This window comes from Melanerpes formicivorus, unplaced genomic scaffold, assembly GCF_026170545.1.
Source record: "Melanerpes formicivorus ecotype bairdi unplaced genomic scaffold, bMelFor1.0.p_v2 SCAF_45, whole genome shotgun sequence".
NCBI lineage: Eukaryota > Metazoa > Chordata > Aves > Piciformes > Picidae > Melanerpes > Melanerpes formicivorus.
In genome coordinates, this window is record NW_027142397.1 from 2,102,292 (window position 1) to 2,116,057 (window position 13,766).

General features: G+C 58.0%; 1 protein-coding gene across 20 annotated transcripts in view; it reads right to left on the reverse strand.

Annotated features, from left to right (window-relative positions):
* The window catches only part of MACF1 (microtubule actin crosslinking factor 1), a 186,907-nt gene that overhangs the window by 59,007 nt on the left and 114,134 nt on the right, over positions 1 to 13,766 (reverse strand). For all 20 annotated transcript variants that reach the window (XM_068159206.1, XM_068159207.1, XM_068159210.1 and 17 more), the window contains one exon: positions 11,289 to 12,760. In XM_068159206.1, coding sequence (XP_068015307.1) covers positions 11,289 to 12,760 — 1,472 coding nt within the window. The remainder of the gene's footprint in view (positions 1 to 11,288; positions 12,761 to 13,766) is intronic.

Here is a 13,766-nt window from a genome sequence, read left to right on the forward strand (position 1 = left end):
TGCCTTCAGCTGCCCAGCTTTTTTGCAACTCCCCCTGCCCCATGGCTGCCAGGCTTTGCCTTGCTGCTGCACAAGGGTGGATGAAGCCCCCTGGGCTCTCCATCCATCCCATTCCATGCTGCCACTGACCCAGCACCCATGGGCTGGGTGCTGCCACCCCACTGCTCACCCAGGGAGACAGAGGACTGCAGAAGCTGCTCCTCACCCCAGTGTCAGAGTAAGTGGGGACAGCAAGGAGAGCTGAGGTGATGAGTCCAGGGCTCTGGAGGCTCTTTAGGAAGTGAGGCAAGTGTGGCATCCCCCAGAGAATCCTCTGGATGGGAGACATTTGCAACCTCTCCTTTGGCAGAAGAATTGGCAATTGTTCTGGAAAGGCTGTGGTGACTAAGCCAAGGCTGAGCCCTTCCCTGGAGAAGCCTCTGTCTGCTCCAGAGCCAGCAGCCACCACCTCTCCCTCCCCAGCAGCCAGGTGACTCGCAGGGACGCTGTGAGTGATGGCAAAGTCCTGCGCTGGCTCCACCACGGATCCCAGCTCCACGGCCTGTGTCCCGCTGGGAACAGGCTCCTCAGCCTCCTCTGCTCAGCCCTTGCAGACAAAAAGCTTCCCATCTCCTCCTCCCTCAGCTCCTCAGCTCTCCCAGCCCTCTGCAAAGCTGTGTATTTTTAGTATCTCCTGGAAACACTGCGAGGTGTCAGCAGCAGCAGCTAAGGAGAGCCCCTGCCAGAGAGGACGCTCCTGGGGCCACCTCCCTTTGCTGAGACCTGCCAGGCTCACCAAGGCATCTGCAAGTGGGGCTGGCCTTGGAGCAACGACCAAGCCCGCTCCTGAAAGGAACCATTTGATCACAGCTGAATTGTTTTACAGTCAAGGAAAGGAAAGGCACACAGAGGAGAGGGGGAAAAGCCTGGCTGGGATTTGGTCGACCTCAGCAGCTCTTTAATTCACTCTTGTTCTCAGCTTGCTCAGGAGCAGGGGAGTGCTGCTGCTGCCTCTCCACTGACAAGCCAAGGTCAAAGCCCATCCCTAGCTCACTGATGAACAAGCACACCAGCAATTCTCCCTGTGGGCAGGGTGAGCTCCAGGGATGCTTTTGCTCTTCCCTTTGCCACGAAATAGAATTGTCAGGGTTGGAAGGCACCTCCAGGATCACCTAATTCCACCCCCCTGCTGTGGGCAAGGGACACCTCCCACTAGGTCAGGTTGCTCAGAGCCCCATCCAGCCTGACCTCAAAAACCTCCAGGGATGAGGCTGCCACCACCTCCTTGGGCATCCTGCTCCAGTGTCTCACCACCCCCATGGTGAAAAATACATTTCCAAGCAGGGCCACTTGCTCTCAAGTGCCTCTTGTGCTTTATTTTCAACTCCCCCAAGATTACAGCGGGTCAGGAGCCCACCAAACACCCCCCAGGGCTTTGTAGCTCCACTTGGGCCACCTGCCCCCAGCCAGGTTGGGTGACAGCCCAGTCACCCAGCACAACCCATGCTTATCACCCTCCCTATTTATCATCCTCTTCCCTACCAAGGGGAGATGGTGCCTTTAAGGCAGCTTAACAGCTGTCAGAGGAGGCATTTTTGCCTGTGCTGCTGCTGCTGAAAATACAAGCCAGAGATACTTTAGGCAGGTCTGGAAAGTGTTCAACGAGAAGACAACCACGGTGCAGCCTGTCCCTGCTCCCGGCCCAGTCCCACCCAGCTGCTCCCAACTGGACGACTGGCAGGAGCCTCACACATTCCTCTGGGGGCACAGAAGGGTTAAAAATACCCTCAGCCAGGCTGGGGCACAACAAGTGGCAGAGTGTCCCATCCACAAACTCACTTCCCCTCTCCCACTCCCTCCCTGGAGCCCCTGCTGGCGAGGCACCCCCCAGGCTGGGGGCTCTTTGGGTCTGTGATTGGGTGTGGGGGCAGCAAAAAAGCTTCTCTGGAGGTCTGGGCTGGGTGGTTTGGGCACTGCCTGGCAGCAGAGGTGTCTGCTAGTGGTGGCTAATGCCTCCCCTCTAGAAACCAGGTGTAAATGTTTTGGTGTAGCATAGAATGGCTCAGGTGGGAAGGGACAGCTGAGATCATCCCCTCCAGCCTCCCCACCACATCCAGGGACACCTCTCAGCTAGACTCAGCTGCTCAAGGCCTCATCCAGCCTGGCACTGAACACCCCCAGGGAGGAGGTATCCACAACCTCCCTGAGCAGCCTGTGCCAGAGCCTCACCACCCTCCTACTGCAGAACTTCCTCAGCTCCAGCCTAACCCTGCTCTGCCTCAGCTTCAAACCATTCCCTCTTGTGCTGTCTCCAGACACCCTCATGGAAAGTCCCTCTGCAGCCTTCCTGCAGGATCCCTTCAGGTATTGCAAGGCAGCTCTGAGGTCCCCCTGGAGCCTTCTCTTCTCCAGACTGAACACCCCCAGCTCCCCCAGCCTGTGCTCACAGCAGAGGGCTTCCAGCCCTGTGATTATAGGATGAACTTCTGGGATGAAGACTCCCAGTTCAGTCCTCCAAAACACCCAGGACACAGCACTGGGCATCCCACTCCTAATCCCAGATCCCTCTCTACCACCAGTGCCCCATACAAGGACAGCAGCTCACAGAGGAGCTGTGACACCCCCAGGCTCTATGCATCAGCAGCAGCCCCCCCTCCCAAAAAGGAAGGGAGAAGCCCAGGGAGGTGAGGCAATGAGATCTTAGCCACAGCAGCATTCCTGAGAGCACCACTGAGTCAGCTCCTTGTCTGCAGAGCTGGGGGGATGACGAGAGGCAGGACTCAGACATCCTCCCGCCAGGAGGTGAGGCAACCAGCACCACTCCACTGCTCCTTTTCACTTGGGGTGAAGCAGGGAGGACCTGGAGCAGGGCTAGACTGAGCAGCATCTGAATGGTGAGGTGACTAATGGTGTTCAGGGCTTTGCTCACTCCCTGCATCATCCTCCCTGAGAGTCCTTCCCTATTGTTTTTGCCCCTCTGATTTAAGCAGACAAAGAGGGGGCTGGAGGCACGAGGGCTTAATGAGCCCTGGGCGACCTGACCTGCTCTAAAATAAAGTGAGATACAGCTTCACTTATTGCTCTCTAGGGATCCTCCTTCCCCTCCTCTACATGGTCCAGCATTAGACCTTCATTGGCATCAATGTGTGGTGCCCGAGGTGACCACCGGGCAGCCTGATCGAGCCGGAGGTGTCCCTGCTGCCTGCAGGGGGGTAGGACACGACCACCTCTGAGGCTCCCTTCTCACCCAGTGCAACCTTTCAAGCTGTCAACTCCAGGTTCAAACCCCCCCCCCCCACACACACTAAAAATCCATGGCAGGTGGGGGGGCTTGAGACCCAAACCCCAGACTCATAGAATCCCAGCACGGTGTGGGGGTGGTGTGGAAGGGACCTCTGGAGATCATCCAGTCCAACTCTCCCCCCCCGCTAACACAGGGACCGGGACAAAGCTGTCACCCCTAAGGGTGGGATGCGGCAGCCCCCCTGCTGCACCTCCCTCTCCTCCCGGCGAGGGCAGGGGTGGGGCTCAGTCAACAGTGGGGGCGAGGTCCCGGCCGCGGCGGTGCCAGCTGAGCAGGTCCCAGCTCGCAGGCATTCCTGCGCCGTGCCCCACCGCAGCTGCGCCGCTGCCGCGGGCCGGCAGCTCCAGGAGGCATCGCTGCGCGGCTGCCCCTTCGGCCAGCTTCATCTGCCCCTTCCGCCAGCTGCATCTGCACTGCCCCTTCGGCCAGCTGCATCTGCACTGCCCCTCCGGCCAGCTTCATCTACACTGCCCCTTCGGCCAGCTGCATCTGCCCCTTCGGCCAGCTGCATCTGCACTGCCCCTTTGGCCAGCTGCATCTGCCCTGCCCCTTCGGCCAGCTGCATCTGCACTGCCCCTCCGGCCAGCTGCATCTACACTGCCCCTTCGGCCAGCTGCATCTGCCCCTTCGGCCAGCTGCATCTGCACTGCCCCTTTGGCCAGCTGCATCTGCCCTGCCCCTTCGGCCAGCTGCATCTGCCCTGCCCCTTCGGCCAGCTGCATCTGCACTGCCCCTTCAGCCAGCTGCATCTGCACTGCCCCTTCCGCCAGCTGCATCTGCACTGCCCCTTCGGCCAGCTGCATCTGCACTGCCCCTCCGGCCAGCTTCATCTACACTGCCCCTTCGGCCAGCTGCATCTGCCCCTTCGGCCAGCTGCATCTGCACTGCCCCTTTGGCCAGCTGCATCTGCCCTGCCCCTTCGGCCAGCTGCATCTGCACTGCCCCTTTGGCCAGCTGCATCTGCCCTGCCCCTTCGGCCAGCTGCATCTGCACTGCCCCTTCGGCCAGCTGCATCTGCACTGCCCCTCCGGCCAGCTTCATCTACACTGCCCCTTCGGCCAGCTGCATCTGCCCTGCCCCTTCGGCCAGCTGCATCTGCCCTGCCCCTTCGGCCAGCTGCATCTGCACTGCCCCTTCCGCCAGCTGCATCTGCACTGCCCCTTCGGCCAGCTGCATCTGCACTGCCCCTCCGGCCAGCTTCATCTACACTGCCCCTTCGGCCAGCTGCATCTGCCCCTTCGGCCAGCTGCATCTGCACTGCCCCTTTGGCCAGCTGCATCTGCCCTGCCCCTTCGGCCAGCTGCATCTGCACTGCCCCTTCGGCCAGCTGCATCTGCACTGCCCCTCCGGCCAGCTTCATCTACACTGCCCCTTCGGCCAGCTGCATCTGCCCTGCCCCTTCGGCCAGCTGCATCTGCCCTGCCCCTTCGGCCAGCTGCATCTGCCCTGCCCCTTCGGCCAGCTGCATCTGCACTGCCCCTTCGGCCAGCTGCATCTGCCCTGCCCCTTCCGCCAGCTGCATCTGCACTGCCCCTTCGGCCAGCTGCATCTGCACTGCCCCTCCGGCCAGCTTCATCTACACTGCCCCTTCGGCCAGCTGCATCTGCCCTGCCCCTTCGGCCAGCTGCATCTGCACTGCCCCTTTGGCCAGCTGCATCTGCCCTGCCCCTTCGGCCAGCTGCATCTGCACTGCCCCTTCGGCCAGCTGCATCTGCACTGCCCCTCCGGCCAGCTTCATCTACACTGCCCCTTCGGCCAGCTGCATCTGCCCTGCCCCTTCGGCCAGCTGCATCTGCACTGCCCCTTCAGCCAGCTGCATCTGCACTGCCCCTTCGGCCAGCTGCATCTGCACTGCCCCTTCGGCCAGCTTCATCTGCCCCTCCGGCCAGCTGCATCTGCCCCTTCGGCCAGCTGCATCTGCACTGCCCCTTCGGCCAGCTTCATCTGCCCCTCCGGCCAGCTGCATCTGCCCCTTCGGCCAGCTGCATCTGCACTGCCCCTTCCGCCAGCTTCATCTGCACTGCCCCTCCCGCCAGCTTCATCTGCCCCTTCGGCCAGCTGCATCTGCACTGCCCTTTCGGCCAGCTTCATCTGCACTGCCCCTTCGGCCAGCTTCATGTGCACTGCCCCTTCGGCCAGCTGCATCTGCCCTGCCCCTTCCGCCAGCTGCATCTGCACTGCCCCTTCGGCCAGCTTCATCTGCCCTGCCCCTTCGGCCAGCTTCATGTGCACTGCCCCTTCGGCCAGCTGCATCTGCACTGCCCCTCCGGCCAGCTTCATCTACACTGCCCCTTCGGCCAGCTGCATCTGCCCCTTTGGCCAGCTGCATCTGCCCTGCCCCTTCGGCCAGCTGCATCTGCACTGCCCCTTCAGCCAGCTGCATCTGCAATGCCCCTTTGGCCAGCTGCATCTGCACTGCCCCTTCGGCCAGCTTCATCTGCCCCTCCGGCCAGCTGCATCTGCCCCTTTGGCCAGCTGCATCTGCACTGCCCCTTCCGCCAGCTGCATCTGCACTGCCCCTTCGGCCAGCTGCATCTGCCCTGCCCCTTCCGCCAGCTGCATCTGCACTGCCCCTTCGGCCAGCTTCATCTGCCCTGCCCCTTCGGCCAGCTTCATGTGCACTGCCCCTTCGGCCAGCTGCATCTGCACTGCCCCTCCGGCCAGCTTCATCTACACTGCCCCTTCGGCCAGCTGCATCTGCCCCTTCGGCCAGCTGCATCTGCACTGCCCCTTTGGCCAGCTGCATCTGCACTGCCCCTCCGGCCAGCTTCATCTACACTGCCCCTTCGGCCAGCTGCATCTGCCCCTTCGGCCAGCTGCATCTGCACTGCCCCTTTGGCCAGCTGCATCTGCCCTGCCCCTTCGGCCAGCTGCATCTGCACTGCCCCTTCGGCCAGCTGCATCTGCACTGCCCCTCCGGCCAGCTTCATCTACACTGCCCCTTCGGCCAGCTGCATCTGCCCTGCCCCTTCGGCCAGCTGCATCTGCACTGCCCCTTCAGCCAGCTGCATCTGCACTGCCCCTTTGGCCAGCTGCATCTGCACTGCCCCTTCGGCCAGCTTCATCTGCCCCTCCGGCCAGCTGCATCTGCCCCTTCGGCCAGCTGCATCTGCACTGCCCCTTCGGCCAGCTTCATCTGCCCCTCCGGCCAGCTGCATCTGCCCCTTCGGCCAGCTGCATCTGCACTGCCCCTTCGGCCAGCTTCATCTGCCCCTTCGGCCAGCTGCATCTGCCCCTTCGGCCAGCTTCATGTGCACTGCCCCTTCGGCCAGCTGCATCTGCCCTGCCCCTCCCGCCAGCTGCATCTGCACCAGCCTCGATGGGCTGGCAACCCTTGGGTTATGCTGAGGCCAGGGAGCTGCTGGAGTCCAGCAGAGACTGCAAAGCTGCTGAGAGCCCTGGGACTGAGAGCCTGGAGAAGAGCAGCCCCAAAGGGGAGCTGAGCAATGCTCAGCCAGAGAGAAAGGGTGGGGGGCAAGAGGATGGGGACAGACTCTTCCCAGTGGTGCCCAGGGACAGGAGAAGGGGCAATGGGCACAATCTGGGACCCAGGAGGTTCCACTTAAACCTAACGAAAAGATTCTTTACTTTGAGGGTGCTGGAGGCCTGGAGCAGGCTGCCCAGAGAGGTCTCCTTTGGAGAGCTTCCAAATCCACCTGGACATTGTCATCCCAGACAACCTGCTGTGGGTGCCCTGCCTCAGCAGGTCCAGAGGCCCCTTCAGTCCCAACCATTCTGTGATGCTGTGAATTTGATCTTTAGGTTTCATTTTGGGTCACATTCTCCAGGCTCACAGAAAACCTTTCTGGCTGCTGAGGACTGCTTGGCTGCCCTGTTCCTGCTCTTATCTTCATTGTGGGGAGGAAGGGGTCCCCAGCAAAGCAAACCCACGCTGGCACGACATGCCTGGGGCAGGCAGCTGCATCCTTCCCCTCCTGAGCATCACTTTGTGGTGCAGGAAGCCTAATCATCTCTGCTGGAGCCTTTGACCCAGGGCTGAGCCTTACATTCTGCTTTGTAAGTGAAATATGGCAAGGGTAGAGTTTGGCCAAAACCAAGCTGCTGAATCAAAGAGGGCCCCAGCTCACAACTGCCAATGCTGAGAACCAGCCAGGCTTTGAAACCTGAGTTCAACCTCGTCTGTATAAAGATAAACAAAAGCCAGGCTTGATCTGGCCCAGCCAGAAGCTGCCCCAGCTCCCCCAGCACAGGTGCCTCCCCAGGAAACACCACACAATTTGATTCCATCAGCTCTGTGTGGCCCAGGCTGATGGATGCTCTTCGGCCAGACAGGACCAGCCCACCCCTGGGGCTTTCTGGCACCGTGGCTCCAAACCAGCAAACCTCACAACTGCTGCTTGAATGTGTAGAGGAAGATCTGCCACTGAGCAGCACAAGCTTCAGCCAAAATACAGCTTGAGCTTCCCCTTTGAAGCCAGGTTGGATGGGACCTTGAGCAACCTGGTCTGGCAGGAGGTGTCCCTGCCCATGCTTGGGGTTGGAACTGGATGAGCTTTAAAGTCCCTTTCCAACCCAAACCACTCTCTGATCCTATGAGCTTTGGGAGGAAGGGTGGTAAGGGAGGATCTTCTGGCTCAGGGGGTGCTGATGGTGGAGAGCACACGAGGGAGAACCCCCCTGTGTCTCCTTGTGACCTTCCACCTCTCCACCATTCCTGGGGACTTCTGCTGCTTGCTAAACTCAATCACCATGGCTGTTGTGTTCAGCAGTGGTTCAGCTGCAGCTCATTTGAGTCCAGTCATTAAAATTTAATATGAGTGTAAGCTTTGAGAAACCTGAGCTGACAGCAGACACACAGGAGGGGGAAGAAATGTCCCAGCCTTAGCTTAGGAGCTCTTGCTGGTGGCTGTCCTTGTCCCTCATGCCACAGAGCCCAGCCTGGCAGTGTGCTACACAACACAGCCAGGATCTAACAACTTTTAATACCTTTAAGACCAGAAGGGGCTCCTCAGAGAGGCAGCAATGGCAAGACAGCCACTTGGGTTAAGCTGATGCTGGAGACAAGGAGTTAAAGATGAGGTTCCTCTGCTCTGACAGCTTAACATAAGCTAAACTTGGTGCTGTTCCCTCTGTGGCATAGCTGGATCTGGAGTGATCCATCAGGATGTCCATATAAGCACAGGCTCCAAACCACAGAAATGCCTCTAGCTGCACTTGATCTCACCACAAAACTAGGGGCTAAACTAGGTGACCCCTGCAAGCCTCTTCCAGAGGGGTTTCCTGCAATCCTCTAGCACTGTGGTGCCTCAGACCAGTCCCCTCCTAGTCTCCCCCACGCCCCCCTGCAGGCCAGGTGCACCCTGGATTGTTATCTTGGCTTCCAGTGGCCATGGGAGCTGGCAGGGACTCAGCCCCGCGGTGCTGCCCTCCCCACCTGCTCACTGAACCAAAACAGCTCCTGCAAACAAAGCTTCTCCCGTCCCCAAGCAAGATCCAGCAGCTGCTTCCCAGCCTCCTGCCTCCCAGAAACCAGGAGAAGCACATGGAGAGGGCTCAGTGCTCCCCTAGTCAGGATTAGTCCCTCTGTGAGCTGGGACAGGGCTGTGGCAGGGGGACCGAGGAAGCGAGCCTCTGAAAGTTGAGTGTTTGTTGTAGGCAGGTTGTGGCCTTTGGGGGCAAGCCTGAGAGGTGTTTGCAAGCAGGGAAAGAAAAGCTGGGTGGGAAGCTTCAAGTGCAAGGTGCTTTGGAAGTCATCTGCTCACAGCCCCCCTCAGAGCCTTCCATACATCTTCTTTATTAAAGTCCAGACACAATGAGTCCAGAAGTGCCCACCTTTGTCAGGGCTCCATTGGCAACTTGCCTGGAGCCCCGGGGCCATGCCTAATTTGCATCTCATTAACACAGATGTTCATTAAAATTAATGCCTTAAGACATAATATCTGCCTTCACTGGAACCTTCTGCACAGCCCCAGCCTCCTCTCCACGCTCAGCTGCATCCTCCCCACATCGCCCCAGGGAGCACAGGGAGCTGCCCCTGGTTCCCCCAGCCACACTGGGCAGCTCGTCTGCAGCCCAAGGAAGTTAGGATATTGTCCTAAGCTCTGAGAAACAAAGGCTTTGTGCAGCCAGGAGAAGTCCTCCTTGCTTCCTGCCTCTCCCCAGGCCCAAGCCAGCCTTCTCCACCACTGTCCCTCCTGCACGCCTGGAGCCCTGGTTTTAAGGACCAGAAACTACTTTTTGGATACATTTTGTTCCAGGTGACTGTGTGGTGTTTGCTGATGAATCCTTCCCATCAACAGAAGGTTGAGGCTGGAAGAGACCTTTGAGATCATCAAGTCCAAGCACTCACTGAGAGCTCACAGTCCCCTCCCCACCACCAAACTACAGCCCTCAACACCACATCCACTCATCACTCCAGGGGTGGGGACTCCACCACCTCCCTGGGCAGCCTGCTCCAGTGCTTGAGAACCCTTCCTGGGGAGACTTTTCCCCCTAATATTCAACCTGAGCCTCCCTTGGCACAACTTGAGGCCACCTCCTCTCGTCCTGTCACTTCTCCTGCAAACCACTGCCCAACAGCGGGGCTACCAGCAGCTCCAGCAGCAGAATTTCAGTTTGCCTCTCAAGAAACACCTCCAAGCCCTTCATTTTTTTTCCTTCTTTTGGGATAGGCAACCAAATCCAAACCCAAACCCCAAATATCCTGTCCTGGTGAAAGGTTGCACAGAACTGTGGTAGGACAAGGGGCAATGGATCTAAACTCCAGCACAGGAGGTTCCACCTCAACATGAGGAGGAACTTCTTCACTCTATGGGTCACAGAGCCCTGCAGCAGGCTGCCCAGAGAGGTTGTGGAGTCTCCTGCTCTGGAGACTTTCCAGCCCCATCTGGATGTGTTCCTGTGGGACCTGTGCTGGATTCTATGCTCCTGCTCTGGCAGGGAGGTTGGACTCAATTTCTGGAGGTCCCTTCCAACCCCTAACATCCTCTGATCTGTGATCCTGTGATCTATGAAGTGATGGAACTGGGATCAATTAGCCATGAGATGAAAAGTAACTGGCTGCCAAAATGCCTCCCCCCTTCCTACCCCCCATTAACACCAGGAAACGAGCAGCCAGATGTCAATCAGCTCAATCACCAACTCCTGAGCACATCAGGGATGGAAGTCTCACAGCAAGAGAATTTCTAAGCAGGATTAAATTAATTAATGGAGCAGAACAGCAGGACCCAACACCAAACACCCACCCAACACACCCCAGCTCTTCCCTCCCTCAGCATCTCATGCAAACCTGGATGTTCTCCATCACATCCCTGTTGGAAACATGAAGAGCTCACAGCAAAGCTTTGACCTGGTTTTATTCCCCTCTGTGTGTCACAGGTTCATGGAATGGGTTGGGTTGGAAGGGACCTTAAACATCATCCAGCTCCAACCCCTCTGCCATGGGCAGGGATACATCCAACTAGCCCAGGTTGCTCAAAGCCTCATCCAGCCTGGCCTGGAACACTTCCAGGGAGGCAACATCCATGACCTCCCTGTCCTTGTCCCACAGTTAATCTGTGGCTTTATTTGTACCCAAGGACCCCAAAGTGGACATAACACATGGGCCAGATGAAGTGAGCCAAGCAGGGATGCTGGGCCAGGCTGCTCTGCAGGATGAGCTGATCTGGACTAGACTCTCAGATGATGCCAAATCACAGTTCAGATGGTCTCAAACCCAAAGCCTAAACACCAGCCACCTCTACGAGCCCACAAGGACCTGGCACACCAACATTACACATCACAAGGAGAAGATGGAAAGGATTTTCCCCTCCCAATCACAAAATCTTTCTGCCTCTCTTCACCACAGGCTCTCAAGCCCAGCAGCTGCTCTTCTCCTCTCCAGCGCAAGGACATTTGCCCACACCACAAACGCTGACAGCAGAGCAGCACACCACAAAGCCAGGCTAGCTCGAAGACCAGAGGTCCTACACAAAACACCACAACACTACACAGACCTTCCAACCCCAAATCCCACTTCAGAGCCTTAAGAGCATCGAGGACTTACCTTGAAGTCTGCCAGCTGCTGGTTGATGGTTTCCACCTCTGTCCCCACCACCCACTGCAGCGCTTCGCTCTCCTCCGCTGCCGTCGTCATGTGGGTCAGCTCCTTCAGCCTGCTGTAGAAGTCCTCCACACGAGCCAGGGTGGTCTCCACCTGCTCCTGACGGTTCTTGCCCCTCTCCTTCAGCTTGCTGCACTGCTTGTTCAGTGTCTCCAGCTCACGTTTGAGCCCCAGCAAGTCAGGGCTCCCTTCCTCCTCCAGCATCTTCTTGCAGTCGCTTTCGGAAGCTTCGATGTCAGCCTTCAGCCCGTGGAGCTTGCCCAGGAAGGCTCGGATGTCCTCTGCTTGGGACTGAAGGCTGTCAGAGTCTCTCCCAATGGGGCCCATGCTGTCCAGCTCATCATCAAGGTCTGCCAGCTGAGAGAACATCTCCCTGACCCGACTGTTGAACTGCCCGATGCCTTCAAGCTTGCTTTCCATCAGCACGCAGCAGTCGTTTACTTTCTGCTTCACAGCTTTGAAGTCCTGCTGGGCCACCTCAGCTTGGCTTAAGAGCTGGGAACAGTCAGACCCAGCTGGGGCATCTTCTACTAGACCCTGAGTGAAGTTTTTCAGATAGTCCACTTGTGGCTCCAGGGCCTGCAGCACCTCTTGCTGCGCCCTCAGCTTCTCCAAGTTCTTGCTGCTGCAGGCTTGCGGCCCCAGCGCGTCGTAGATCTCCAGCTGGTGCTTGGCCCCTTCCAGCTTCTTCTCGATGTTCTTGAAGCTCTCTTGAAACTCCTTGAGCCTCTGGGACATTTCTTCAATGGAGGCAGTCTTGGCTTGCAGCTCTTCTGTGATGGCATCCATCTTCTGGTTGATGGCAGCCTTCTCATCCCGGACGTCCTCCTCGTGGGTCTGGGCAGCGTCGATCAGGATGTCAGCAGCACTGTTCAGCATCTCCAGCAAGGAGCGGCGCTTCTCCACGTCACTCAGCATGGCCTTTGACCTCAGAAGGGTGGCCTCCAGCTGCACTGGATCCAGAGTCACTTCCAGCTCCGACACCTTCGCCTTGCAGTCCTCCACCCAAGGCAGGAGGTCCTCCGCGTGCCTTTGGTACTTCTGAGCCTTCTGCAGGCAGTCCTTGAGCTTGGAGTGTCTCTCGGCAGCCTGCTTGCTGAGCTCTTCCCAGTGTGTTTTGAGGCTGACCAACTGGTTCTGCAAAGTGGTCTTCTCCTCCCCAGGCTGGACAGAAAGCAGCAAAGATTCTCCCTCAGCTACAATCATCTCGTAGGAGCCGCTGTGCTGGTTGAGGCTCTTCTGGAACTCTTCTTGCTCCTGAATCTGGCTTTGCAGCCTCTCCAGTTTAGCAGAAATGGGTTGGCTTTGAGCTTGCTGGCAGAGTTTGTCATCCAGCCAGGTCCTGAGTTCATCAAACATATGCTGGAACTGCTGGGAGCTTGCAAGCGCCGTCTGCAGTCGGTTCATCCGGTCGGCTGCGAGGGAGACACCATCAGAGCTCAAATCAAATAAGCAAAGTGCAATTACCTCAAATCAGCTCAGATGCACCAACTGTGTTTTGATTAACAGGAAGGAGGCCTCCACTGCACCCCCCCCACCCTCTCTCCTCACCAATTCATAAATTTCTTAAGTAGTAACAGGCAGTGCTGAAGCTGAAGCCTCCCTCCTGACCGCTCCCGAACTGCAGCCTCTCAGAAGCCAGCAGAGGCATCCCCGAGGTCAGAGGGTGGCTGCTGGGTCTTCTGCATGCCCCATTCTGAATGGAGGAACAGTGACTGTGAGCACAGCACAGGCCATGGCTGCTGCTGCAAGCCAGGCAGGCTTGGGGAAGAGCCACATCAGTGGGACTGAATATCTCTGCTCACTCTCCAGGCTCAGCTATGGCTGGAGTGTGACCTCTCCTGTGATTAGTGCCCCAGAAGACACTCAGCAAGGAGCCTAAAAACTGCTAACTGGTGCTTAACTGACAGCTCTCTGGGGCTTCAACTGACAGCTGCTGTTTGCTTTTTCATTCATGTTCTTATTTGTCTCATGGAATCCCAGAATGGTTTGAGTTGGAAGGGACCTCAATTCCAACCCCACTGCCATGGGCAGGGACACCTTCCCCTAGCCCAGGTTGCTCAAAGCCTCATCCAGCCTGGCCTTGAACACCTCCAGGGATGAGGTGGGGAAGTGTTCAAGACCAGGCTGGATGGGGACTTCTCATTCTGTTGTTCAGCCAATGATGGGAGAAGCCTTTGAGAAAAAGCAGGGATGGAGTTTGACATCTGAGAGGAAACAGCCTCAGGTTGCACCAGGGGAGCTTTAGGTTGGACATCAGAAGAAACTTCTCGACTGAAAGGGTTCTCAAACATTGAAACAGGCTGCCTGGGGAGGTGGTTGAATCCCCACCCCTGGAGGTGTTTAGAAGAGGCAGAGCTGTGGTGCTGAGGGCCATGGCTTAGCACCAGGCTTGGCAGAGTTAGAGAAGGGTTGGACTGG